This window comes from Brienomyrus brachyistius, chromosome 14, assembly GCF_023856365.1.
Source record: "Brienomyrus brachyistius isolate T26 chromosome 14, BBRACH_0.4, whole genome shotgun sequence".
In the NCBI taxonomy this organism is placed as follows: Eukaryota; Metazoa; Chordata; class Actinopteri; order Osteoglossiformes; family Mormyridae; genus Brienomyrus; species Brienomyrus brachyistius.
This window is the reverse complement of record NC_064546.1, coordinates 20,994,810-21,018,497: the sequence shown is the minus strand read 5'-3', so window position 1 is coordinate 21,018,497 and position 23,688 is coordinate 20,994,810. Positions and strand designations below refer to the sequence as shown.

Genomic DNA, 23,688 nt, shown 5'->3' with positions numbered 1-23,688 from the left:
TCTTGCAGACTTTTTGCTTCTATTTTGACGTGCAGCATATTCAAAGCCTCTTCAGGGTTAGAGTGGTTAATTACAGACCCCCTGCAGTGTGCTGAAGAGTTTTTATCTTCTCCCCCTGTACACACTTCCTCCATGTATTGTAATTTCCTCTTCCAGTCCAAAAACACAAACCTTGGTTAGTTGTTCTAGGTAAGTGTACATCCTGAAAATATTTACTTAAAGCGGTTCTCTTTATAACATACATCAACGTATATATATTTTTTATAATAAATTCCTGATGTTTACCACAAACTTTTTCAGAAGGCAAGTCAGTTGCATCACTGAGTGGCTCCACCTTTCAGCTGCCTGCTGTTGGGGCATGTCTGCACAAAGTATTTCAGCTAAAAAAATCCACTGTTGCAAGAGAGTGTAGGAAGGAATTCTTAGCCTGTGGCAATGATAGAGTTTCTCTCAACGATAAGTGACCTGTAAGAGTGTTATTTATTGCAGTGGACCCTGTCATCTTTAACTTGGGGATTTTCTTTCCTAAATTTCTGTTCCTCTTGTAGCAAGGGTGCCTTTTATTGTATATTATTCAAGACGTGCAACTCTTATACAGGAAATCAATTTCAAGTCACCAAAGCATTGAGACTTGACCTTGTGTTTAGAAAAATGAGTGCAAAGCACAAATTCAAGGCTCCAGCAGGTGGACAAGACCCATTTGAGTATGGTATAAGATGTAGAGGCTAGTGTGTTTTTCTTCCTGATAGCAAGGTAGGTGGGTGGTATTGCCTCAGACCAGGGTTTGAGTCACTGTCCTGGCTCTACATGTTCTCCCTGCGTTTTTATGGTGTTTTCTCCAGGTACTCTAGCTTTCCCCCACAGTGCAAAAACATGCTAAATCGGACTTGTTAAATTGCCCATGTGTGTGTGGCCTGCTTGGGTTATTCCTAACCCTGCCCCTGTAGCCTCTGGGATTAGCTCCTCCCACCATAGGACACGAGGGTATGGCAAATGGAGGGATAGGTGGACTGTGTGTATATAAATGCTCTGGAACCCACTGTGTTATATCAAGTAGTAGAGAGCTGTGACACTTTTTATTTGCCATTCACGCAAGTACATAGAAATTCTCCTTTCTGATATACTATTTCGTTCTCCTTTAAGACACACACAATAGAGTTAAACTTGCGGCCCAAGCACCGGGTCAGTCATTTATTTGGCACCTCTGGAGAAGTTTTCAGGCAGTTAATAGCCTTGCTCCAGGGTCCAATAGTGAGGTGACTATTCAGCTGACCACAGTATTTAAACCAGCGACCTTCCAATCTAGGCAGCTAAAGACAACTAGCCACAAGGCGTAGCCTATCGAGCCACACACCACATTGAATCCTTGAGACATGTTTGAATTGTTTCTGAATGTCTGTATGTTCAGTGGAGGGCAGGAATGCTGAGATTTTGGGTTCCATGAAGGCGTAGCACATTGGGCCGTAAAGTGTAGTGAAAATCATTAATTGTCATTGTTGACACACCACACAATAAAATGTGCCATTTTGCATGTAACCCATGTGACATAGCAGGGGGCAGCTATTATTTAACAGCCAAGGGAGCTGTGCTTGGGGTTGTTACCTTGTGCAGCATACCTCAGTAGTGCCTTGCTGGTTGGGGATTTGAACCAACAACCTTTTGAGTACACTTCCCTAACCATTAGGCAACCTTACATGTCTAGATTAATATAATTATGTTCCAAGTTTTTTAGGGCCTGTCAGTCAGGGGCACTTGGAATCATTCTAACTTTCCCCCTTTTACGTCGCCCCCTCATGGGGGAGGGGACTTTATATATATATTGGTGATAAAAGTGCAAGAGCAAAGCACATAATAAAGGTCTCAAATGGTGCCTTCCTGTTTGAAAATTATCTGCATTATATTCCCTGCATTCATGGCACACCAAATGTGATATTGCCAGCTTTGAATTCTTAACCCTTTCATACATGAATTATGGTACTGATTTTTTTTTATCCATATGTAATATTTATAATATATAATATATTAATATAAGTTATACAAACGTCCACTCAAGTGAACTGCATGGATTTGCGACATAAAACTATTATAATAGCAATATTGCACCTACAACAATACATAAAATTTCTCATGAAATAAAATTATTCAAGACACAATGCACTTATTGGTAAAAATGAACTCTTCAAATAACAATCAAAGTAGTATAATGGTCATTTTATTGTTACTTTATTTTGGCGCTACTATTTACTAGTCAACAGAATATCAGATTGCATAAAAAAAGTCATAAGAAACTCAAAAATCGCACGCATGCAAATTAAAATGCAAACAACACTTCAAATTAATTTAAAATAAGAAAATCCCAAGAGTTTTGATACTCTGTTCTATTTCTGTGAGAAATGCAGACGCATCCAGGGGACAAAGGCTCAGGGCTCCGCATGCAGGTGTACTTTGCACATGCAGCATCATGGCATCTGCTGCCATTTCTGGATTTGCTGAGCTGGGGCCAGTGGTTCCTAGGGGCAAACCTGATCTCGGGGGGGGTGCTTTGGACACTGGCCTCCACTTCACTTGAGGTTGGGTGATACTGAGTCTTCCTCTTCTGCTTCTGCAACAGTTGAACCAGTATTAATTAAGCGACTTGCTACAGTTGCCTTACAATGTAGAAGAGCTTTGCCTTGAAAACCTGCTGTTTAATAGGCCTACAGGTACCAGGCATTCAGTCCTTCACTGTGACTGTCATCTAAGCCAATGCCTTCGTACCTGCTGCCCTTGAAGTCTAGAAAACAAATGAATATAGAAAATGATTATTATATAACTTATTATTAAGTACAACACAAACAATTAGAAATTTACACAATTAGTAAAAAAAAATAATTCAAGCAAAAATAAAGCAAGAATAGGCATGTATTTTTGTTCATGTTACATATTTTCAAGCATATCACACAAAATATATTTTAAAAACTAGTGAGTTTGTTATGTATCTTTGAATTCTGCACAAATTCGGCTGGTCATTTATCTAATACAATGTATAATAACTTCATAACTTCAGTGGTCATATAACTTCATAACACTTCTTTTGCATTTTTAATATATAAATAGACCAAGAAATGTCCATATTTTTCTTACCTGGAGTAAGCTTCATTTATAGAAGCACTGGAGAGAAATCCCAGCAGTGCTGTATCCTGGCCTGCAAGCACCAGCCATCTTGTCTTTCCAAACTGGTTTCATGCAGGAATCGTTGTTTCTGTTAGCTTTCACACTCATGCCCATATGGGGTAACGTCTCATAAAGAGGTTTGCGTGGGACATTTGTTTTAAAACCAAGTCGTATAGAAGATGATCAAATTTAAATAGCTGTCCACTATAGTGGGCACCATGCATGAAACGGTTAAAGGGCCTCACTGCATTGAGTTGCAGTGAAGCTCACTCTTGCTTCAACCAGGAAATGGTTAATTTTTAGTGTCACCTCAAAGAAAGGAAGAAGACAATGTAAGGTTGCCCTATTTTTGTAACAAGTACGTTGCACTTGTAGATCATTCTCATCTCAGGTGAGTTTTTGCATGGGATATACAGGCATTCTCGGATTTACAAACGAGATCTGTTCCTTAAGGCTGTCTAAACTTTATGGCAGGCTGTTCATAAGTAGGCCCATGAGTTGTCCATATGTCTGATGTTCGTAACCCTGGCATTGCTTGCATCTTTCACTTTCAGGCAATTTTTTTTTATTCATTGTAAGCAGCATTAGTTAGATCTCAGGAAAAACCGTGCCGTTGTATTGAGAAATGTTGTCTTAATTTGCTTCAGTGAAGATCTTCATTAATGCTCACAGGCACATTTTAAAGAATGAGCCTTCTACTAAGTCATGTTAGATGGCAGCGTTAGCTTAGCGACTCACTTGGTATATCAGGGGGTTTATCTGTAGCTTCACACATCCAGAGTTCTGGGTTTGATTCACTGCCCTGTATATGGAGTTTTCTTAGTTTCTCCCGCAGGCTTGAAATGGGCGAATTGGTGTTTCTAAGTTGCCCTTGGTGGGTGAGGGTTTGGTCCTCAAAGTAGACTGTCTTGCTGCATAGGGCTTTCCTCTGGGTATGACATTCATACTCACAATAACCTGTTAGTGTCATGACCTGCTCGTACAATCCTTCCGTGTGCTACACCCCCCTCATTAACCACATGTGAAGTCCTAATGTCATCGGCTGTTTCGTGTTGATTCATTAATTCCTGTGTGTTTAAGTCAGAGTACGTGTCCTCATTTCTGCCGTTAACGTCTCCGCCATGTTGTGCCTTGTCTGCCTGTTTACCGTAATAAATTCCGTTTCCTGGATCTCCGTGCCGCAACGCCGATTCTCCACTACCTGCTTGTCCGGCCAATCCTGAGTGGTAGTTTATAAAAAGTTATTGAAATGTATGACAGCATGTCGGTTTTGTACTTTCATCTAATACGATGTATAATTGAAAAAATAGGGTCAGTCAGTCCCTGGAGCAATCGGGGGGGTTAATGGCTTTACTTAAAGGCCCACTGGTGAAACTACTTTGCCAACTACAGGATTTGAACCCAACTTCTTCCCATTACAAGCACAGAGCTGTAACACACAAAGCCACTCACTGAAACCGATAGCAAATGAATGTTAGCTTACCAACTTTGTACCAACTTTTCCCCCAGCTATGGTGTGGCAGTTCCCTAAACAACTTGCGCGGAGATGTCTGTAGATGCCTTGTACTGGAAATTAGCCCATCCTGGCGGCAAGGACATGCAAAGGGAAGAGCTGGACACAGCCCCACAGAAAGACAGTACATCTGCCAGAATCCTTAAAGTCTGCTTGGTCAGCAACAGCTCCAACCTGGGCAAGACCTTCAAACTGGTCAAATGCGACAGAACATGGGAGATCAAGGTGAGTCATTTCAGGGGTGATTATAGCAGAAAGAGGAACTTATAGGCTATAGCTAATGTTTTGCTGCCAGCTAAATATAAATAGGACCCGGCCCCCCCGTGACCCTGAATAAAACAAGCAGTTTCAGGAAATGCTTGGATGGAAGTTACATTTACCTGACATGTATCCAAAGCAATTTATAGTAGAGGGATGGACTACATTTTATGTAGACTCCTTGGGATTTAAACCCACAACCTTTGCACTGTTAGCACAGTGCTCTATATTACAGAACTCATCTGGTGACAAAGGAGACAAAAAAAAACAATATTGCATGCCCGCGAGATAATTAAGTGTTGGCCACGTCTCTTAAAGTGTGGGAACGAGTTAAATTTCCTGGTTATTGGACGCTGGTCTAATGCACTTGTCGATAATGCCTTTAGGAAGTTAACCTGCATCTTCTCACAATTATGTTAGAAATTAAAAAAAATATATGATTTATCTATAAAATTATACTTACTTTTATCCACTCTCGAAGTTATCCATGTTTTTCCAGGCATTTGGAAATCTCGCGGACATGCGTTATTGTCTCGTGGCCACCACATAATTTTCTCGTGGCCACGCGATATTTTTTTTTCCTCCTATGTCACCAGAAGGACTCCATACTATATCTTGAATTACACATGGTTCTCTTATAGTTATTATGTTAGCCTGGCAGTTTCTTTACTTAAAGCTAAGTAAGCTTCAGCCTGGAGGAGGCCTCAGTCCAGAGGTGGCCTGTGCTGAGCTGTGACCAAACCCTAGAATGCTTGCTTTCCTAGGCTGTCATCCAGTCTATCCTGGCCAGTGGGCGGCTGGGCCCCGGCATCCTCTTCCCGGACTGCTACGGGCTGCTGCTGAGGCACCTGAAGTCTGACACGGTGCACTGGCTGCACCCCGACATGACCGTGGCTGACGTAGAGCAGATGCATGAGGAGCAAAACCTGGAGTCGGAGTGGAGGTGGGTAGCTAGATAAAAGCATCCCTCTGGTGCTCTATTTAGTATTCATGTCTCTGCTGCTTAGCGACCTTTTGGTCGTATATGTTGTTTACCCAAGATGACCCCCCTCTTTGTAATTTAGATCTTGCAAAAATAAGCGTTCTTGTTAACCAGGCAGCAGGGGAACCATTACCAAAGGCCCCTCTTATTAACATCCACACCAGCTCTACCTTATTTTCAGTAAAATTTCAGTAGCCATATAGGAAGCATAAGCACCAACTGCAGGAATAGTCTTTCACTTAGCGCTGATATACAAAACTCAAGTCATGCTAATCTCCCTCCATCCATTGGGGGGCAAATTCGAGGCCGTTTGCCACAGTCTTTTCATAATGCACTTCAAAACTGTATGCTAATTTTAAATATAATATCCGTTTCTATGCATGGATAAGCTGACATAATCAAACGTGCCATTCATGATTACTGTTCAATTACTTGTTGTAATAATAATCCATCCATTTTCCGAACCGCTTATCCTACTGGGTTGCGGGGGCTCCGGAACAATGGGCACAAGGCAGGGAACAACCCAGGATGGGGGGCCAGCCCATCGCAGGGCACACTCACACACCATTCACTCTCACACCTACGGGCAATTTAGGAACTCCAATCAGCCTCAGCATGTTTTTGAACTGTGGGGGGAAACTGGAGTACCCGGAGGAAACCCCACGACAACATGGGGAGAACATGCAAACTCTACACACATGTGACCCAGGTGGAGACTTGAACCCGGGTCCCAGAGGTGTGAGGCAACAGTGCTAATCCCTGCACCACCATTCCACCCCGTAATAATAATGATGATGATCATCGTCATCGTCATCATCATCACGAATTATATCATCAATATCTGCTGATTAACCAAAACAAAATTAATAGTAAAATTTTGTATCGCGTGACAGCATCGTTGCCATTATATATGTAATAAAAAAAAATTTTATTTTCTATTTTGAATATTAAGATTTGATTTGAGGATCCGTTACATTCCAAGTAATTTCTCGGCAAAATTTCGAGAAGACAGAACAACGCTGTTGTACTTCTATCAACAGGTGAGTAGTGTTTATCTCATAAGATATCCAAGAGTGCATTGTAATGTACAATCTATTGCTACTTTTCATCCAAATTTGCAAAGAAAATTCCATCAATTTTCAGTAGGGTCATTGTGATTCAATTCCTCTTACAATGTCCTTAGAAATGGAAATCATTCTCCTGGAGGAGATTAAAGTTACAGTATGTGACGAGAGTGCTATCCATTGGTTTATTTACAGTGAGCTATTTCATTTAAAGTCAAATATACTCTGTTTATCCCCAGCATCCATAGCTAATCAGATGTAGTGATACATTGACCATCTTTTAATGTACCTAATTCAGGTTCGTGGTGACTACATGCAGAGTTGCACTGGTAAAGTCAACGAGAACTTGGCTTTTCGATTAGGTTGTCTGGAAATCAGGTAATGACATTTTTACCAATACCAAATAAAGCTTGGTAGCCATAAAGCAAAATTTAAATAATAAAATATGTTTTGCAGTATAAAGGTAAGAATGAGAAATACAGACACTCCTCTACTTAGGAACTTTCAACTTTCAGACTTTCTGAATTTTCAGACATACGAACGAAGAGGACTGTAAGTCCAAATTGTGTTCATTGGGCTCCAGTTTCCTGTCCCCAACATAATTTTTTTTGTCTGCGCACCAATTCCACCTATTACAACTTCTGCATGCTACTCCCTCCGCGCAGCAGTGTAGTGTGCGTACTCCCAGCATCCTAGTTCTTTGCACTTGCGTATATCCTTGTTGGTGAATGACGACTTACGAACATTTCAAGTTATGATCGGCCATTCGGAATATATCTCATTCATAAGTATGGGAGCGTCTGTATAAAGTGATTGAGGAGAATATTTAATACTGATTTAGTGTCAAGTTATGGCCTATATTCAGGAAGCTCACTTATAAAATATGCTATTTGTCCCTTAAACAGGAGGTTTTATAAAGATATGAATGCCAGTGGCCTGGAGAAAAAGTCAAATTTTGATTTTTTTGAGTGAGTATTGGACTTTTTAACGTAAGTCCATATATGCATATCTCAGCTTGCATGTGTTGGTTTTCCATATTAGTACAATTAATGAAAATTAGAAGAACAGCAGTGCAAATGAAATAGATATTCTTACCGCAGATGTCTTTGCAATGTATGAAAAGTATATTGCATTATGTTTTTTTTTAGAAAAGAGGTTGGCCTTCACCTGTTTTTTCCTCGAGAGCTTATTAACTCTATGAAGGTAAAGTCATAAACATTTTGTCTTCTGTAATCTCTCTTTATAATTATCTTTTTGCCTATTCCATCTGGCTCTCCATGAGACACACAGATGCATACTGTATACATGTGAGCAGAAGCTTGGGGGTCATAGTACAGGGTCAGCAGGCGCACCTTTGAAACTGGGGGTTAAGGGACTTGCTCAAAGGCCCAATGATGGCATCAGTCTCTCATGCCTGGAATTTGAAACAATGACCTTCTAATCACGGAATTGTACTTAATGAAGGAGTTGTTGAGGGGTACTTGCAGATGTGTGCATCGTATTTGCTTTTAACCTGAACAGAGTTGGGTAATTCAAGTCCAAAGAGTAGAAGTTCAGACCAGGATTTTGTTGCAACCAACAAGTGGAGCATAAAGAGTCACAGTCACAGAGTACACAGTTGGTTGAAACAAAATCCTGGTCTGGACTTTTACTCTCTGGACTTGAACAAGTACTGAGAGGGTAATGCTTGGCAGGCCATCCTCACGGCTATAGTGATTGTAGACATTAGAACTGTTCAGTTGTTTATTAGGAAATTTGGCCAAGCAAATGATCTAATGATCAATGACTTCTGTATCTGATGCAGCCGAAGCAACTCCGGAAGACAATTCAGCAAACATTCCAGCAGTACGCCACGCTGAAGGAGGAGGATTGCATCCTGAAATTTTTTGAGATCTTGAGCAGCTTCTCTAATTTTGATGAGGAAGTGTATCCCTGTGAGCTTATGGTGAGATGCCTGAATTAACAGAATGACCCTTATAGGATTATTACTCAACAGCTATTTAATTCAAGAACAGTGTCACGATCCATGTGGTACAGGTCAGGGGAGCAGGCAAAGGGAAGCAGGATCGAAGTAATATAAAAGGATTTAATGTGGAAACGAAGGGGCATCACAGTCCACCACACTACAATGACAGAACCAGGGAAACATACCTGAACGCGGATTAAATACAGGACATGACATCAGACTAATGGAAAACAGCTGGGCACAATCGGGGAAGAATACGTGTTTGATCAGGGGGGCGTGGCACACATGAGGACTGGACGTGCAGGTCATGACAGAGTGATGACTGATGGAAACAATGACGGTATCATGTGGTTTTAACCAAAGCAATGACATACAGAGTTCAATTTTTATAGCTAAATTTAGCTAGTGTACACCACAGGAATTAACTGATTTAAAGTTTCCAGCAAGCATCTTATCTTACAAACCAGCAAACTAATTTCTCACAGTTTGTCATCATTATAAAAACAGCCACCGAAGCTTCCATTAGATGTCAAACGAGTCTGATTGCACTTTGCAGACTGAGGATTAGACATACAATGCTTGCAGAAAGCCAATGGACAAATGCTTAATTCTGCAATAATGTTGCAAATTCACTGGTTTCATAACCAGTTCACTGATAATGTTTAATGTATCTGCAGATATCTTCCACACAGACAATTAATTTTTATTTATGAAAGTTTTTTGACTGACTCATTCAGGTCTGTTTTTTTTTGCCATTTTGCTATTAATTGCGATTGTAGTCACTGGCTCCCAAAGGGATACCAAACACAAATGTTTGGTGTTTTATGTTATTGCAAAGGTGTTACTAATTAAAAAGCACCCAATGATGCGTGTCAATGAACCTTTTAACTTAGAACAGCTCTTTAAGAACTTAATTTGCGTTTCAGTTTATTAATACTTGAAATTAATGTTTTACTGTAAAACTCCCGGTTGTTTCTAATGTGTATATATATATTTCGTAAACGAATGAATGAAGTAATAATTTTTCTTATAAAACCCAGAAATATGCAATATTTTTACTGAATTAAGCAAGTGCCCCAAGACTTTCTGTGAGCACTGTACATAACTTTGTATTGCAAATTCCCATATGTAAAAATTTGATTTTCACATCCTGTACTTACATGATGAGTTTACGTTGATTGTTCTTTAATGTTGCTTTTTCCAGCAAGGTTGGAGTCTTGCAGTGGAGTTGGTCATTAGTGCTAAAGGAATCCGTCAACGTACCCAGAAAAACTCATTGGTAGGAATGGGCAGTCATCACTGAGAATAACTTTTATTTTTTATTTAAGTTTGATAAGTAGTAGCAGAGTTTGACAAGTATATATGTAACATTGATCTGTATAGTTAATAAGAAAATAAAAGTACTGTATAAAACAAAACTATGTTGAGTGTGTTATATGTGTTATTCATGAAACAATCAAATTTACAAATCATCTGAAAACGGTAATCTTGTGAATGTGGTGTGAAAAGTATTACAATTAATGTATGCTGCTCTTGTTCCAGCCGGTTTGCTTGGCTGAATTCCATCAGATTACTAGTATTAAATGTTCCCCACAAGCTGATGGAAAAGCACACTTGCACGTCGAGATCAGCGGAGCCAAGCAGGTAAATGCCATCAATGTCAAACCAATGACCTTCTTTATCTTTCTTTGGAGTGAAATATCTGTCCAATAAAGGAAAAACCTTCAGTAATACTATTAATATTCATATTGTCAGGAAAGCAAATCCATCTTTTTTATGAATATGATATATTTAAGACTTTTGCAGTTACACTACCACTTACGTATTGTCTGAAGGCAAATCCGTCTTTTTTATGAGTGTGGTATGTTTAAGACATCTCGACTCACACTATATTTCTACTCCAGACAGTAGTCGATATTAATGTTGTTTATTCTTCCGTGAATGGAAGAACATTTAAGCTAGCATCATGAAGCATTTATCGTGGAAGGGCTTTTCATTACTGGAGTACTGCACTGTCTTGATGTGGGTGGAGAGCCTGTCTGAAGACGGATGGCCCTTGTCGTTTTCCAGCTGCTGTCGATCAACACAGTGACGATGGCGATGGCTGAGAACATGGCCGACTTAATCGACGGATACTGTCGAATCGAGTGTGGTCGGAAAAGCACTGTCATCGTAAGGCAGAATAAGGGTACGACAGTCTCATTTCAATTTGAATGTCATTAGAGAGAAGGCTTTAGGCAGACAAATGCAAAGCAGGTGCAATGATGATTCTTATATATTCATATACATATATACTTAAAAAATTCTTTTCCTCAGGTAAGGACATAAGAGACATGTTACCAGAGATTCCAACAGAGTGAGTAGTTATCCCAGGACAAAAATGTTTTATTTCTAAATGATCTGTTCCTGTCTGCCTGATGACCTCAATCAGACATATCCATTAGTATGGGTTTTGTATTTCAGTTCCAGCAGTGACATCAAAGGCGGATCTAAAGAGCATCATTTGGAAGACAGCATAGGTAGGTTTGAAATTCTCGGCTAGCCATTATGTAAATTATTTTTCCATGAGTGTAGATGGCCTGATTTTTGTGCTCTGCTCTGCTCTGCTCAGTTGTAGAGTCTGACATATATGACGAAATACCAGATGAGAAACCAACAGGTAAAGAACTTCTATTCTGGTTTGGCATAAGGGTCAAGTGTTTGCAAGCTCCTCTGTGTATGAAAAAGCCCATTTTCTAAGTGAAATAAATCAGTAAAATGAAACAATCCTTTATCTTACATTTGCACGATATGGCAGTACAGACCCTTCTGTAAAACAGCACGCAAAAAAAAAGCATACATTTTAATATTCATAACAGTGCCTGAAAATTTGGAAATGCAGGAAATTGTGATCTGTATTCAAGAATATCAGGAAAACCTTTCCCCCGTTGCAGTGATCAAGTATAATATCTCCAGAGATGATATCGTCATAGGCCGAATTCTCGGTGAGGGGTTCTTCGGTGAGGTTCATGAAGGAGTTTATAAAAAACGGGCAAGTACACTTCATGCAATTGTGTTGATCCAATTTCAATTATTTCAATCATCTTGAATATGAAAAAAAGAAAAATCCACTTCATTCTGGGGGTGGCATGGTGGTGCAGTGGTTAGCACTGCTGCCTCCCATCTCTGGAACCAGGGTTCGAGCATCTGCTATGGCTCTGTGTGTGTGGGGTTTGCATGTTCTCCCCATGTTGCCGTGGGGTTTCCTCCAGGTACTCTGGTTTACCCCCCACAGTCAAAAAACATGCTTAGGTTAATTGGGGTTGTTAAATTGCCCACAGGTGTGAGTGTGCCCTGCGATGGGTTGGCACCCCACTCTGGTTTATTCCCTGCCTTGTGCCCGTAGCCTCTGAAATAAGCTCTAAAACAAACCAGCAACCCTGAATAGGTCAAGTGGCTACAAAATATGGACGGACTTCATTCTGTGTTAGTTATTTCAACAAATTCCATCAAATATTAGTTCTATGTTTTTTTTCTGGAAAACATACTTTTGAATATAGACTGGAGGTGAGAAGATTAGCGTAGCGGTGAAGACCTGCAAGGACTGTTCCACGGACGTCAAGGAGAAATTCATGAGCGAAGCCGGTGAGATATTGGTTTTGAGAACAGTCCCTGATAATCTTGCCAACACCTTGGTGATTTGGGAGCTACTCATGCTGGGGAGTCTCTGGGAAATATTATAGTGATCTCCCCCCAGGACTAACCCCTTGTGCTCTTTGTATTAATCACATGTGCATTTCAGTGACAATGAAGAACCTGGATCATCCCCACATTGTAAAGCTAATTGGGATTATTGAGGAGGCCCCCGTGTGGATTGTAATGGAAATATGCCGGCATGGAGAGGTGAGAAGACCTCGGATGACGCAGCTCATCTCCTGGGGAGCGTCGTGTCACCACAAGGGCCGTGGGCGGTGCGCAAGCACAACAAATCCCAAATGGGTTGTGTGCTTAGATGTGTATCGGAACTAAAGTTTAATTTACGCGGTTAAAGGGGGAGCAATACCAATCGGTGCCTTTGATTTTGTTCTTTCAGACAGAAAAACAAATGTTAAGTGAAACATGGACAGATTTTCTTTAGTTTTAATAAAGCAAAAAATCTGTCCCATTTTGTTTCTAATGTCTCGTATATATGTGCATCTGAGCTGTGATGACATTAAATTACCGACCATTTTAATCGCTATACCGCGCGGGAAGTACAGATGAAGTACGTAAGGGTTAGAATGCATGGTAATGTCTTGTCGAAGCAGCGCAAATCCGTATTTCTATTATGTGCATTTGCGCTGCTACGTCAATTTCCGCGCGTATCGCTTCATACTGCAAATGCATACTTGCGCACCAGTCATATGCACCCATGCCCAGGCAGGGGCCGGGGGGGGGGGGGGTGGGGGGGGGCGAGTGGGTGGGGGTGGAATGAAAGGTCAACTGCCTACGAAGGGGGACCCAACAGAAAATGTTTCAGAATCATTGATTTAAACTAATGTTGAAGCTCAGTCAATCTGATCCTGATGTTTATAGGGTTCATTTTGTGTGTTGCCGGATGATTATGCTTTGCAAACATTTATTGTCATGTTGGTTTAAAACTGTATAGTGTATAAAATAAGAGCTGTATGGGAAACTGCAAAACTGCTCTTAAGATGATGTGGCCTGCTAGTGCTGTGGGTATAACTGTCACCACATGCTTCAGACTTGCGGTGTGTGTGTGTGTGGGACAGATATAGATTGCATTGTGGGGACCAGATATTCTCACAAAGATAAAAAGCCTGTTATTTTGACATTGTGGGGACCATTTTTTCGTCCCCTACAAGGGAAATTCAATATTATAAAAACTCTGTAATCATAAAACTAAAAATGTCAAAAGTCTCGTATTTAGTTTGGTTACTTATGGTTAAGGTTAGGGCTGGGTGGGGGTTACGTTCGTCATGTTGGGATTAGAGTTTTCCCCATAGAAATGAATGGAGAGTCCCCACAAAGATATTACAGATGTGTACTGTATGTGTGTGTATGTGTGTGTTCATGCATGCGTGTGCATGTATGTGTGTATGAATTCCAAAATCGACATTCATGCAAATAGGTGGTCAGTGTCAGCACATAATTTATCTGGTTCTTTCTTTTAGCTTGGAAAATACCTGGTGCAAAACCAGCCCAATCTTCCCAATGTTACACTGGTGCTGTACGCAATGCAGATCTGCAAAGCTCTGGCCTATCTGGAAGGTCTGCACATGGTACACAGGTATGTTGCTACTCTGCAAACACTGATTATTTTAAAATGCTCACTGTCTTCTACCTAGAACTACATTTAATCCTCGATACAGTGTCAGGATGTGCATCATGTTTTTATTTAAGTCTGACTGTGTGGTTTTCCTATGCATGCCCTCGTCTTCAGTGAAGTTTTCCTGTGAGCAGCAAATGAGATATTCCGCAAAGTTTGTGGTTTGTTTAGTGTGTCTTAATTAAAAGCATTTTAGGCAGCAGATCCATTTCGAGCTAATAAATTGGGTGGTCACCTTCAAACTATTTTAAGGTAAATCACAGTTAAAAATTATAAACTATATGACCATGTGTTGGGGGCGGCATGGTGGTGCAGTGATAGCACTGTTGCCTCACACCTCTGGGACCCGGGTTCGAGTCTCCACCTCGGTCACATGTGTGTGGAGTTTGCATGTTCTCCCCATGTCGTTGTGGGATTTCCTCCAGGTACTCCGGTTTCCCCCCACAGTCCAAAAACATGCTGAGACTAATTGGACTTACTAAATTGCCCATAGATGTACCTGTGTGAGTGAATGGTGTGTGAGTGTGCCCTGCGATGGGCTGGCCCCCCCATCCTGGGTTGTTCCCTGCCTCGTGCCCATTGCTTCCGGGATAGGCTCTGGACCCCCCGCGACCCAGCAGGATGAGCGGTTTGGAAAATGGATGGATGGATGGGATGACCATGTGTTTTCAGTTATTAAAAGGGGTAACAACGCATGAAAGGATATTTACTAATTATAAGCTGCATCTGTCGCAATCTCTCAATTGCTAGAAAAAAATGTTGTAGGAATATGCCAGAGAACATCTGACTATCTTTTCCCGCATGAGATCCTCTTAAGGTGCCTCTGGGCATTTTGACAACGTCAAGGCCCAGACAGAGGACAAAACAGAGAAAAGTGTGATGTAGCACGTGATGTAGCACGTGCTACATCACACTTAACATGTTTTTCAGTGTTAACTGTTAGAACTTTGCTTTTGCCACTTTTCCTGTTAGTCTGCATTTACTCATGCTGTCGAAGTTAAGCACAAACTTACATACCTGCCCCCTGCAGTCTGTCAGTTTCTTTCCTGAGGGTTTGTCCTTATAGGCAGCCACGTTACTCTCAAAATGTCGTTGTGAGTGAAGTACCTGCTTGCCAAGCCGATGGTTGACCTTTGACCTTTTTAACTTCTTGCTGCTTTTCAGTGTTCTCTTCTGCTGTCCCGGGGGGCTGTGTACCCCTCTGCTGAAATGAGTAACCTATGTAATAACATTATCTGCACAGAGACATTGCTGTGAGGAATGTGCTCGTCGCTTCACCAGAGTGTGTCAAGCTTGGGGATTTCGGGCTGTCCCGGTACATTGAGGAAGAGTATTACAAAGGTGAGTAACTCTGGTATTTCAATGTAAATTCTATCTGTAGTTTTGTATAGGGGAGTGATATGTCGGGTGGCATGGTAGCATAGCGGTTAGCGCTGTTGTTTCTCACCTCTGCCCCATGGCTGTGACATATTCTCCCCATATCATTGCAGGGTTTGCTCTCAGTTCTCTGCTCCCCTCCCCACTCTAAAGTCGAAAAATAATGCTGTCTGTCTGTCTGTCTGTCTGTCTGTCTGTCTGTGTGAGGATTATATATATATTACATTGTGGGGATCAAATATAAAAAATATCCCTACATTTCACTTACTAAAATTCTACACCATTGTAAATCTTTTACGGAGTCTCTTGTTATTCTCTCTGCAGCCTCTTTGTCACGATTGCCTATTAAATGGATGGCTCCGGAATCTATAAACTTCAGACGGTTTAGCTCAGCAAGTGATGTCTGGATGTTTGGTAAGCATTTCCCAGTCTGGCTTAATCAAACCAGACAAGTCAGAACTGTGAATTAAAAAATCTCAAATCAGACAATAAGTGTTTTATTCTTAAAGTATGACTTAAATCTCTGGACTAATTGACCTATACCAGGGGAACTCAAGTATTTTCCCCAAAGGTCCAAATTCCATTTAGACAAAGCTAAGATCCTCGGGGGGGGGGGCGGGGGGAGAGTTGTTCCCTTCAGTAAATTTTACCAATAGGTGCCAGACAAATGTAGGTAATTTAGGTCCAAAGAGTAGAAGTTCAGATCGAGATTTTGTTTCAACCAACCAGCTGAGTATAAAGAGCCACAGTCACAGATGGTTGGTTGAAATAAAATTTCAGTCTGGACTTTGACTCTCTGGACCTGAAGTACCCATCTGTGGGGTCGGGCGGAGTTTCCCTTAGGTCAGTCATGCATTATATTAAGATTATATTCTGTTTTGGTCCAGAGTTCCCCATTTCAGTACCCCTGACCTGGACAAACATCTGAAATTTAAAAATAGGAATAATAATATAGAGCATTGCAATGAGAATTCCCAGCAGCATAATTATTTTAGTATATCACTTAATTGCTCTGACTGACTGAAAAAGCTGAACATGCTGCCAAGACCTGGGTCAACACGTCGGCATCCCCCCCCCCCCCCCCCCCCCTTCCCAGCGGTGTGCATGTGGGAGATCATGAGCCGTGGCCAACAGCCCTTCTTCTGGCTGGAAAACAAGGCGGTGATCAACCATCTGGAGCAGGGAGTCCGGCTGCCCAAGCCGGAGGAGTGTCCACCTACCCTGTACACGCTGATGTGCCGCTGCTGGGCGTACGACCCTCAGGAGAGGCCAAAGTTCACCGAGCTGGTGTGCATCCTCAGGTACTGTCGCCTGTCACTCTTACCTTCCGTTATTACAGTAGGCAGTTCGGAACTTTTCATCTAGCATGACCACACATCGCAACCGCAGTCATTTATTTTAGTACTTTCCAACCCAGTTCTCAGGGACTCCCAGACAATTCATGATTTTGGTGTCTCCCAGCTCCCAGTAGGCCGAGGGAGCAAACTCGTGGACGGTCAGGGATGCCCAAAGAACTGGGTTGGAAAATACTGGTTTATTTATTGCAAAATACTTTTACTCATGAGGAATTTACTTTAACTTGTGCATAACAATCAAGGACAATCAAGAAAGCTCCACCTAGCAACAGGCCATTATGCATATATGTATCTGTATGTACGTATGTAACTGTATATGGTTAGCATGCAGGAGTCAGGAAGCATTCATGTTATCATATTATGACATGAACGCTTATAAGGGCTGTAGTGAATGTGGAGCCACAAAGCACATAGCAGGTCAGGGAACGTCCTGGATAGGATGCCAGGTCTTCACAGGCATACAGACACGCTTTGGGAGATTTGGACACCAGAGGAAAACTACACATACATGAACACCCAATGCCCACCTACTCAGCCCTAACCTTAGCCATAAGGAACCAAACTAAATACAAGAACTTTGGCCTTTTTTGTTCTTTGATTGCAGTCACATTTTTATAAAAAAAAAAATTATAAAATCGAGTTCCCCCTTTTTAGAACAGAAAAAATGTCCCCACAAGGTCAAAATAACAGTTGTTTATCAAATTTTATGGTCCCCATGATGTAATATGTATGTGCCGATACACATAGGAGCTGAAGGTTTGAACCTCCACATCAAAATAACTGTATGCAGAACCAGGAAACCTCTGTTGAGCTTTACACAACATATAGTTTTACAATCTTCAGAAGAAAGATGGCTTTTTCATGTGGGCTTGATGCTTATACCAATATTGCCAGAAGTAGATCTCAACATTTCAAGCCACCAAAATACGTAATTTTTTCTATGTTCTTCCCCAATTAAAAAGAATAACTATTTGCCTGTTGATACCAGTGATGCCCACAAGATGGAGAAGGAGCAAGAGGCAGAGAGGCAGAGGGATCGCAATCGCATCACCAAGTTTTTGGACACCAAGATAAACATCTGCGAACCTCCGCCCAAGGTGGGAGTCTGACGAGCCGCTACGTGGAATGCCGTTATTGAGTTTTACTGAGTCTCACATTTATATCTTTGATTTTCAGCCTTCAAGGACGAAACTTGAAAACCTTGGAAATAAAAGTCTCCTTTCTCAGGTACCCAGATACCTTTCCTCCTGCCCTTGTTACATGTGTAAGATTCTTACGCTCTGGCTTTGCTATTGGCCAGCGCAGAGGCTCACTGGGTACGGCTTTTACCTCCCACACCTAGGCTGAGAGTTTTGCATCTCACCTCTGTTCTCTGTGTGTGGCCAGCTGCCTGTTCGTCTCACACTGAGCTTGTTTCCTCCAGGAAGCCCTGCAGTCAGTCCACAGACATGCAGTTAGGCTAAGCTGGCGTCTCTGAATTGCCCTTGGTGTATGCGTGTGTATTTGGGCCATGTGATGAATTAGCATTGCCTCAGCGTGGTGGTACCTTTGCCTTGTGCCTTGTGATTGCTGGGATGATCTCCAGGCCTCCTGTGACCCTGCACAGGATACATGGTTGATAAATGATAGTTTTCTTCGAACGTTAATTATATCATAGAGTGTGGTGTGAATCAACAATATGAATGAACCCGATTTTGTCTTTAAATAGCTACGTGCATAAATTATACATTCAAAGTTCAATGTTATGTTTGTCACATTCAATAATACACAGTACAAAGTGCTGTGAAATGCGTTATTGGTTAGCCCCAGACATGTAGGCAGGGAAACAAAATATACGGGACAACTATAGTGTTAGTTACATTCACGAAACAGAATAGCTAAGAAAATACCGTGTGGTCAATGATATTCATAGAATTTTAATGCTTATTTAGGATTGGTGTTCTAAACACATATTTAAAATACATTTTCTTTAAATATTGCAGGATTCTAGTCACCTAGGATTTATGGGATACAGAAAATTGTCGCAAGAAACGGATGTGAAATCTGACAGATGTGATTAGCAGGTTGTAATTAGCATATTGTAAGGACAATGAATTGAAACAAACGGAAATGAAAGATGAAAAACAAATTGGATTATTTATCAAAATGAATTCAGCACAAGTTGGTGTATGTTCCACTATACTAAATGTGATGACCATTCTGTAATTATGGATGCGCTAATGATGGGGGAATCCTCTGTTACGTGGCTTTGCGGTTTGGGAATCTGCCTGCGTTTGGAAGGTCGCCGATTCGAATGTCTTTGTCATTTCTGATCCGCTTTTGGAATCTTCAGGCTGCCTTTACAGTCGCACCATTTATTTTTTTAAACGTTTAAGCATTTTCACTGTGATTTTATTTTTTCATGCTTTTATGGACATTCAGCACTGTAGCACAACATTTTATTCTGAAGTTTCCTTCTGGATCTATCTGTCTATCTCTGTCTGTTCATCCATCCATCGTCACCTGTACAAATGCGCGTCTCGTAGTAGAGCAAGACAGGCTATGCAGAAGCTAAAGGATTCCTCTGCATCTGTACTTGCACTTGTACAAATGGCAAGTAAACTACCAACCCTTTTCATCTTAGGTGTGTCTCCACACTTGGGTGTCTACGTGAAGCCCGTTCAGCTGTATGCTTTGCGTTTGGTGCTCTGCTGTTTGTATGAGCCCTGGTGGACCTGTGTGCCGTCTGGCCCACAGGTCCCAGAGTCGCTGTGCTCCAGCTCCCCCACCCTCAGCAGCCCCGACAGTAACCAGTCAGCCTTCGAGTCCAGCTTCTTAACCGTACCTCCAACCTCTCCTCGTCGCCACAGTGTAGGGGTGAGCCACCTTCTGCTTTATGGCAGCGTCAAGCCTTAGAAATAGAAATATGGTCTTTATCACTGATTTTGTTTGTATTTGGTCTTTAGATGTATAATAATTCTTATCGTTGCATTCAGCTTTTATTTGTGATTAATTTATGGCCTTACTTGTAATGTATTTGTAATTTATACATTATTAGTAGGGATGGATACATGGGTGGGGTAAGTTGAAAGCTAATTGGCCTCCAGAGTGACCCCTCCTACTTTCTCACCGAATAAAATCATATAATTGGCTATTGATAATATTAGCTTCTCTTTATCAATTATGGCCCCTATGATGCCCCCCCCCCACCTTAACAAATCCTAGAATCACCCTATTACTAAAAATTATGTAATACAAGTTCTAATGCCAAAGATAAAGTTGTCTTTCTCTGCCTTGTATTCTGAAACTGCACTATGTATCAATCCCCTCATTTGACCCTATACAGCAAACAATATTCAGGTTTTTATGCTTGTTACCACCAGATGTTAGTGTTCAGGGGCTCATGATTTGGATTTCCAAACTAGGACACATAAGCAATGTGTATATCTAAATAAATAACATTTCAAAGCAACTGTAAAGACTTATACTTCAACTTGAAATAATGACTGTAATTCATTCTCCGTTTGACTCTCATGTGAAGTTTAGTTCACATGTAAGGAAAAGTGATGCTGTAACAGATATGAATGCAGATTAGCATTCCTCATATATAATGTAACAGAATTTCTGGAGAGGGATAGAGTGTCACAGCGACGTCTCGACCTGATGATGAAAGTGTGAGCTGTCAGAAAATGCTGGTCACCTCTTATCATCGCTGCTTTTTTCGTGCTAGGAGGCCGACATCAGCGTGGAGCAGCCCGGCAAAGAGAGGCTGCGGGAGATGGAGAAGCAGCACATGCAGGAGATGCTGAAGAAGCAGAAGCAGCAGATGGTGGAGGACAACAAGTGGCTGGAGGAGGAGGAGAAGCTTCTGGTGAGAGGGTGGGGTTTGGTGTCGGTAGGAGAAGGTGAGGTCAGTGGATTTGGGTTGAGTGGGTGGTGTCTCAGGCCAATCTAGCTACATTTTACGAAAAAAAATTATAAAAAAAAATATTTAGGAGCTTATTGCTCAAACAGTAATCAAAACGGCAGTTTTCATTGTTCCTGATAGAGTGTAGAAGTGGTAGTATTGCAGTGCTAATCCTGATTTGCATCTAACAGGATCCCATAGTTCAAGGGGATGTGAAAATTCCTGTGGTAAGTTGCCTGTTTTATAACACAAACTGTCCAGTGAGTTGATTTAAATTAGTGTACGTAATTTAAATAGCTTACAATGTGCTTAACTTTTAATGCCTTTATTTCATACAGACGCAAGAACAAGAGTCAGGCGAAAGTGAGTTCTAAGTCAAATTACATTTTGATCCTAGATATTAATAAACAGATGATGCAGCCTTTTCATCTCTGAACAATATCGAGTTTCAGTTCTGTCAGCCAGTATCAGTGCTGTTACTACTGGTTTACATTTACAAAGAAATGCATCAAAAATCCACAACAAGAAATCCAAATGCTATATTAACCTGGTTGTATATTTTAAATGTTTTGTTAAATGGCTCTTTGTTGATCCTTAAGAGAATGACTCATTTTAGAACTATGCTTTTAGCCTATGCATGTTAGCCAATGCTAAGATAATTTTTTTGAGCTGACCCTGTACATGTCATTATGGTTTAAAATTCTGTCCTGGAGCCTGTTAACTGAGAAGACATGTTTACCTGTGGGATCACCAACTTCAACAGAAAGCAGAAGAATAACCAGCGGCTATTCTCTGATACCCGCTGCTGTCCTCAAAAAACGTTCACGATTCCCCATCTCTTTTACATGCTATGTCACCACTAGTTCTACAACCTGAATCTAAAGACCTTCCAGAGAAACCAGCAGAGGTTCCAGTTCAGGTAACACCTTGGCAGAATGCAGTGACATCTACTTGGCGGTTTCCTGTTCTCCTTGAAACGTAGTTGCTGAATATACTGCAGTTTATCTAAGCAGAGTACCTTTACTCTTGTTGATCATTCTGAAAATTATTTTTTCGAAGTAAACTACGTTAAGGGGAGTATTGCTTTCTACAGAGCCCCGCTCATGATATAATGATAAGAACTATATTTAAACATACATATATTGTGGCCATGTTTTAATATAGCGTGGGAACGAATTAATGCAACATGGATACGATTTAACTAAAATGAAGGAACAAATTAGTAAAACGTGGCCAGGATTTAACTAGATGAGGAGATACTAGTTCCAAGAACTTGAACCTGACGTTATTGAAAACTGGTTCCATGTGAAAATCCTTCTTGCACAATCATTGTCGTTGGTCTTGAGCGAGGTGCATTACCTGAACTGCGTTAACGAAAATCACCAGCATTATTGTTTGGATATCAAGTCGTTTGTTCTAAATATTTGCTCTGTAATAAGCTGTGTGAAAATAAACACGTAGATGTTGCACCTCTTCATCTCCACCACCCACCTCCAGCAACCCCCCACTGCAGAACTGGATCGCTCTGATGATCAGGTGTACTACTTCGTCACCGAGTTGGTGAAGGCCGTGGTGCAGCTGAAAAATGAGGTCAATGCTCTACCGCCATCCCAGTATGTGGATGTGGTCAAGGTGGGTTGACAGAAACCCTACAGAAGAAGACAAAGGCCTCTTAAAATACACCGATCAGCCATAACATTAAACAGCCATAACAGTGAATAACACTGATATGGCCTCTCAATGGTGTAATTACTGTATATACTAGGCGAGTGAACAGTCAATTCACACGTTCATGTGTGGGAAGCAGGAAAAATGTGTAAGTATAAGATTCTGAACAGCTTTGACCAAATTGTGATGGCTAGATGTCTGGGTCAGAGCATCTCCAAAACGTCAGATCTTCTGGGGTGTACCGGATATGCAGTGGTCACTACCTACCAAGACTGATCCAACACCAGCTGGTGACAGGGTCATGTTCTGCTTGACATCTATGTGGATGTTACAGTACTTTGACATGTACAACCTACCTAAACATTGTTGCAGACCAGGTACAGTCCATCATGGCAAGGGTATTCCTCCATGGCAGTGGCCTCTTTCAGCGGGATAATGCTGCAAAATTATTCATGAATGGTTTGCGGAACATGATGAAGAGTCAAGGTGTTGACTTGGCCTCCAAATTCCTCAGATCTCAAGCCGATTGAGCATCTGTGGGATGTGCTGGACAAACAAATCCAATCCATGGAGGCCCCACCTTGCAACTTATTGGACTTAAAGCATCTGCTGCTGACATCTTGATGCCAGATACCACAGGACACCTTCAGAGGTCTTGTGGAATCCATGCCTCGAGGGGTTTAGAGCTCAGACTTACACAAATTAAGCAGGTGGTGTTAATGTTATGGCTGATTGGTGGAGACTCCTAGAGGAAACTGATCTGGCAACAGGTATTAACTGCAGTCTCTGTCTTTCCCTCTCAGTCGGTAGGACTGATGCTACGCAGCCTGAGTCACAGCGTCGAAGACATTCTGCCCACGCTCCACGACTCCATCAGGACAGAGGTAGGTAATCTAATCTCCTTCTTACTAGACTTTCCCTACATTGATTTTCCATGCCTTCGATTCCCTGTGTCTGTCTTTGTTCCTCACATTCAGAGTTTAATTTTCCTTTGGCATGTCCAGCACCCACTGCAATTTCCCTTAGTCCTCTATTAATATTCAAATATCTCTGTCAGTATTTTATGCAACATTTGGCCACCGAGTCAGTTATTTTTCTCACCTCAGCTGTTGGACACATCATTTTTGTTACAATAATTGAGAGATATTAAATGTACTT

At 41.3% G+C, this 23,688-nt stretch overlaps 1 protein-coding gene across 2 annotated transcripts in view; it reads left to right on the top strand.

The window, feature by feature from the left end:
* LOC125707724 (protein-tyrosine kinase 2-beta-like) overlaps positions 1–23,688 on the top strand; it is a 30,349-nt gene that overhangs the window by 4,104 nt on the left and 2,557 nt on the right. For both annotated transcript variants that reach the window (XM_048975014.1, XM_048975013.1), the window contains exons 2-30: positions 4,663–4,891; positions 5,689–5,867; positions 6,859–6,946; positions 7,269–7,348; positions 7,876–7,938; positions 8,119–8,173; positions 8,775–8,915; positions 10,141–10,215; positions 10,479–10,580; positions 11,007–11,124; positions 11,253–11,292; positions 11,400–11,455; positions 11,548–11,595; positions 11,870–11,967; positions 12,476–12,560; positions 12,718–12,818; positions 14,090–14,205; positions 15,488–15,585; positions 15,946–16,035; positions 16,718–16,922; positions 17,965–18,073; positions 18,153–18,203; positions 19,713–19,832; positions 20,686–20,826; positions 21,054–21,089; positions 21,201–21,225; positions 21,726–21,781; positions 22,360–22,494; positions 23,334–23,414. In XM_048975014.1, coding sequence (XP_048830971.1) covers positions 4,700–4,891; positions 5,689–5,867; positions 6,859–6,946; positions 7,269–7,348; positions 7,876–7,938; positions 8,119–8,173; positions 8,775–8,915; positions 10,141–10,215; positions 10,479–10,580; positions 11,007–11,124; positions 11,253–11,292; positions 11,400–11,455; positions 11,548–11,595; positions 11,870–11,967; positions 12,476–12,560; positions 12,718–12,818; positions 14,090–14,205; positions 15,488–15,585; positions 15,946–16,035; positions 16,718–16,922; positions 17,965–18,073; positions 18,153–18,203; positions 19,713–19,832; positions 20,686–20,826; positions 21,054–21,089; positions 21,201–21,225; positions 21,726–21,781; positions 22,360–22,494; positions 23,334–23,414 — 2,784 coding nt within the window. In that variant the 5' untranslated portion in view covers positions 4,663–4,699. The remainder of the gene's footprint in view (positions 1–4,662; positions 4,892–5,688; positions 5,868–6,858; positions 6,947–7,268; positions 7,349–7,875; positions 7,939–8,118; positions 8,174–8,774; positions 8,916–10,140; positions 10,216–10,478; positions 10,581–11,006; positions 11,125–11,252; positions 11,293–11,399; positions 11,456–11,547; positions 11,596–11,869; positions 11,968–12,475; positions 12,561–12,717; positions 12,819–14,089; positions 14,206–15,487; positions 15,586–15,945; positions 16,036–16,717; positions 16,923–17,964; positions 18,074–18,152; positions 18,204–19,712; positions 19,833–20,685; positions 20,827–21,053; positions 21,090–21,200; positions 21,226–21,725; positions 21,782–22,359; positions 22,495–23,333; positions 23,415–23,688) is intronic.